The sequence below is a fragment of the Mytilus trossulus genome, chromosome 11 (assembly GCF_036588685.1).
Source record: "Mytilus trossulus isolate FHL-02 chromosome 11, PNRI_Mtr1.1.1.hap1, whole genome shotgun sequence".
NCBI classification, from domain to species: domain Eukaryota; kingdom Metazoa; phylum Mollusca; class Bivalvia; order Mytilida; family Mytilidae; genus Mytilus; species Mytilus trossulus.
Window position 1 is genome coordinate 3,582,058 of NC_086383.1, and position 4,975 is coordinate 3,587,032.

The following is a 4,975-nucleotide window of genomic DNA, read 5'->3' on the forward strand; positions in this document are numbered from 1 at the left end:
TGAACAATGCATGGAGTGTTATGTCCGGTTAACCATGTCGGACGGACTTGTGTACATTTAGAAGTTTTATTTTCCTATTTCATGGAGGATCTGGTACATAGATTTTTATGAAGACTAAGGTATTGACATATTTTTAAATGATTATATATATCAAATATAGTTACGTACATTACTCATAACTGCAACAGGAAACGAAAATAGAGGTTAACAATGCAACAATAGTAGTTAACCACTGTCAAAATCTATAAATTGACAAAGAGGCAACAATTCCGGATTGCAAAATAAAATATAGGAAAACACATCATCTATAAGAGGAAAACAACGGAACAACAGAAACACTGAACTGTACTAAAAGAGGGACAACAGATACCAAAGGGACAGTCAAACTCATAAATCTAAACAAACTGACAACGCAATGGCTAAAAATGAAAAAGACAAACAGAAAAAAACAATAGTTCACATGACACAACATAGAAAACTAAAGAATAAACAAAACAACCCTACCAAAAACTAGGGGTGATCTCAGGTGCTCCAGAAGGGTAAGCAGATCCTGCTTCACATGTGGCACCCGTCGTGTGGCTTATGTGATTACAAATCCGGTAAATAGTCTAATTCGGTAGGTCACATTCATGAAAGGGAAGGGGATTGTAGTTACTGTGGATTCCTTTATTTTTGTGGGTACCAATTTTCGTGGATTGTTGAAAACTCACATGTTCGTGGATATTTGATTTCGTGGTTTTGCCGAAGTCTGCATAGAAAGCTATAAGACAATTTATCATTCGTTGAACATTTAATTTCGTGGTTCAACTGTTCCCACGAAATCCACGAAAATTGGACGACGTAAGGAACATATCCGATATCATTTGTGAAGCGATTATTCAATAACGGTCAACCAACTCGTGATGGGGTCCGTACAATTTACGAAGGGATGATTTCAACTTCACCATTTGGAACTCTTGATTTAATAGCTTCCTTGTGAGCAGCAACCCTCTATCAAGAAAATCATGATAGCCATAATATTCCTGGTACCTTTGATAACTATTGACAACACTGTGTCGATGCCACTGCTGGTGAACGTTTAGTCCCCGAGGGAATCAACCAAGTAGTCAACACTTCGGTGTTGACATGAATATCAATAATGTGGTCATTTTTATAAATTTCCTGTTTACAAAACTTTGAATTTTTCGAATAAGTAAGGATTTTCTTATCCCAGGGATAGATTACCTTAGCCGTATTTGGCACAACTTTTTTGTAAAATTGGTCTTTATGTTTTCTTCTGAATGCTTTATACTTTTAAATGGTACAATATGTTTCTAACAAGAATGGAACATATTTTGTAATTCTGGTAGCTAAAATAAACACAATCTGGTTATCAATCGGGAAAATAATAAATGTTGATAAAAATGGAATCCTATATCTATCCAACACATTTGTTAATCTTGTTTCTATTAACATATGCTACATTTCATATATAATTATAATCAAGATATTAAGAAACAACAAACAGTACAATTATCAATTTGATATATTGTTTTATCTTTGACACTTTCGCGATCTTTTCACTTGGTAGAGAGTCAAATATTATCATCACACAACAAACAATTTAATGTTCTGGAAGGTTAAGTACTGATTCTATTTGATATATGCAAGAAATTGTCTTATACTGCAGGTAAACATTGTCCCCGTCGCATATAAGTTTAAAGTTCTCTACTTCTAAATGTCTAATCAATTTCACACACAAGGACTTTAGTAGCGCCATGATCAAAAGTCAATAAAAATCTGTTACTGTTTGGCTGGAACCGTATTACCCATGGAGAAGCTGTGATGGTATTGTCTATATCTGATATTGGAATAATTCGTACGAGTTTTCCAGTAGATGTTAACTGATGTATGTTTTTAGAACCATACCCGGTTGTATAAATGTTCCCGTCGCTATCAACGTCCTGGGAGAAGGGGCCTTGTAATAGACTATGGCTGTACGTAAAGCCTTTTCCTTCATTGCTCTCTCTTTTAATGGACTGTCCTCTATCCCAGTAGATGTACTCATTTTTCTTGTAGCAATAAACATGTCTTGTTCCTGCTGTAGTTGGTTGACTTTTAACTATTGTACCATTTTCAGCATTAAACCAAGATATTTTACTATTATAAGCAGTTACAAATTCATTTTCACAAAACGAAATATCCCACAAAGGATTGCTGATATTTATAGTCTTCACGATAGTCAGCGGTTTAACGTTGATAACCACTATCTTCTTTTCATTTGAAGACACAGCCACTTTTTGGTCATTCAGTTTAGCTATGTCTGTTACATTGTAAGGAATACTTAACTGTCCTTGTTGCTTCCCTTTGTTGTCGTAATACACGATCTTTTTATGAGAATAATGTGTCAAAATGATATCATTATTAAAGAATATCCCACTTACAGCATTTATTGTTACATCAATTGTGAAAGCTATTCGGATTTTTCCTGTGTGGAAATTTGCTATCTTCCTTCCGGGAATAGAATATGCAGAAGGCTGTTGCTCATCAAAAATCAAACTGCCGAGAGAGGTCATGTCTGAAATGATATCTTTATGTTCAAACTTTACGGATATAGCCCTTATTTCACGTAAAAGTTTAGAAATGTCTTTTTCAGTTTGAGGAAGATTGTTTAGAATCTCGTCCATCTTGACCAGACATTGTATTTCTGATCCTTGAGATAAACAAGCTTCGAATAAACTCTTCCAGTTATCAACTGTATTCTTAAGGCTGGACAAATGTGTTGTTTCGTCATCAAGCTTAATTATTTTTTCTTTCCTTCTACAGTTGGCCTCGTCCCGAAGTTTTTGTTCGAGTTCATTCAAATGTTTACAAACTTTTTCTCGTAAAGTTGTGATTTCTTGAAGAACTGTTTCTATGCCATTTTCAAAATTTTCCTTATTTGTCTTTTGGTTCTGAAGAACTTTACTTAATGTGTTACTCGTTTCTGTTAATGTTGTCAACAGGTTTTTTGCTTTTTCGGATGCTTTTATCCCGGTAACCGCTTTATCGATAGTGACAACCTGTCCACATTTTCTGTGGTGGACAGTGGCACAAACTGTACAACAAGGTTTTGAATGATCCTGACAGTAAACTTCTATCGTCTTATTGGGATGCTCTTTACAAGTGACATGCGCATATATACCGGAAATGGTGGTGTCTGTTATAATATCTGTGATGGGAACTATTTTGTGAGTTCTTGTTGCTTTGTAAAGCGTATGACATCTTTGACATGATTCACAGTAAGCTTCTTCACATACAGTGCAGAATGAGAGTGCATTCTGGGAAATATTCTCTAGTTTACAAGTATCGCAAAGTTTTTCCGACTTTTGGATTGCCTTTCTATCAATAAGTGATAGAATAAAATGGTTCCCGGGTAAATTATTGGCCCAATTTTCCGAATTATCATCATTTTCATCAATTGGCACATACCGACGACATACGGGACATTTGAATCCATTCGGATTGTTTTCTGTCACGGTAGAACCAATATATGTATTAATACACGACTTACAAAACGTATGCAGACACGGCAGATACTAAGGTTCTTTGAATGTCTGCAAACAAATTGAACAAGTTAGTAGATCATCAATATCTTCTTTCAACTTTTCTCCTTTCGTCTCCGCCGACATCGCCATTTTGTTGTAACTTTTAAACTTCCTGGTCCAAAGATCAATTATAAATATTATCGAATATATATATAGCTTGCTTACCTGGACTACGTGACTATCATTATCATGGTTGAGATTGTACTTATATCTCCTGGTTTCTACGTTAAAATTACTATTAACATTCTCAAATTATGTCCATTTTAACTGTAATATCTAACTTGATGAAATAGGTGTATAAGGACAGAAATTTGGAGTACCGAAAGGACAACAACGGACCAATACACGAGTGTTTTTTTTAACTCCCTTGTCCAAAGATCAGTTATGATTATAATCGGATATATATAGCTTGCTTACCTTGACTTGTTTAAGGTAGCACACTACAAAAATTTTATAACTCCAACTTCCAAGTTTTAAAATGCTGTAACTTTCTTAATAATGCTTGGAAATTTATAAAAGTGGTTATGGATAGCTAACAGATTACTCTTTCAAATTAATGCAATGTTAGTATTATGCAACAATTATGTAACCAATTATAATGTTAACTGTGTCTAAAATACTTTTCACCAAATTTCCACTTTCAATTGAAATTAGCTTCTGCATAGGTATTCCTAGAGGGTTTATTTTATTATATGTTGTTCCTATGGACATTATCTACAAAAGGTTGTCTCAGATTTTAGAATCTGTATAGAACAAATTTTACACCTCATTGAACATTATCTTCTTTTATGTGGTAAGGATATTTACACTAATTAGTGATTTATCAGAGAATGGAATACCATAGGGACAATTTGAGACACCCTTTTGAAGCACATGATGTGTTGATTAAGATTTCGTTAAAATTTTCATTTTGTAAAAGAGATGATAGAGCTAAATTCATTCAAAAGAACTGACTGAGATTTTGCCACTAATTATGTAATAATTGATTACATAATAACTGCATAATAAAAATATTGCATCCATTCAAAAGATTAACCTTTTATCTATCTATATATACCTCTTTTATTATTGTTTATGCATTCATAAGAATGTTACAGCATTTTAAAGGTTACTGATTGGAAGTGAAAACATTTTTGTATTGTGCTACCTTAAACACGTGATCATCATTATCATGATACATTTTGTACTGATATCTCCTAATATGGTTTCTACGTTTAAATTACTATCAATATTCTACATTGTTTTATAATATTGATTTTAACTCTAAAATGAAGGTTGATGAAATTTCTTCTTACATATGTATCTAATCACAGTAGAACATTGTCCTGAACGTTTTTTTTTTAATACTTTGGATTAATTTATTTTCGTGGCTATAATTTATCGTAGATTTAAAAATTGTAGTTTGTCAA

The 4,975-nt window shown here is 33.3% G+C and overlaps 1 protein-coding gene across 1 annotated transcript; it reads right to left on the reverse strand.

Moving 5' to 3' along the window:
- Nucleotides 1-1,721: 1,721 nt before the first annotated feature.
- Nucleotides 1,722-4,746, reverse strand: LOC134691582 (transcription intermediary factor 1-alpha-like). Its single transcript, XM_063552147.1, has 2 exons — nucleotides 4,714-4,746; nucleotides 1,722-3,557 (listed from the first exon to the last, which is right to left on the reverse strand). The coding sequence occupies exons 1-2, from the start codon at nucleotides 4,744-4,746 to the stop codon at nucleotides 1,722-1,724; spliced, it is 1,869 nt and encodes a 622-aa protein (XP_063408217.1).
- Between the last annotated feature and the right edge of the window lie 229 nt (nucleotides 4,747-4,975).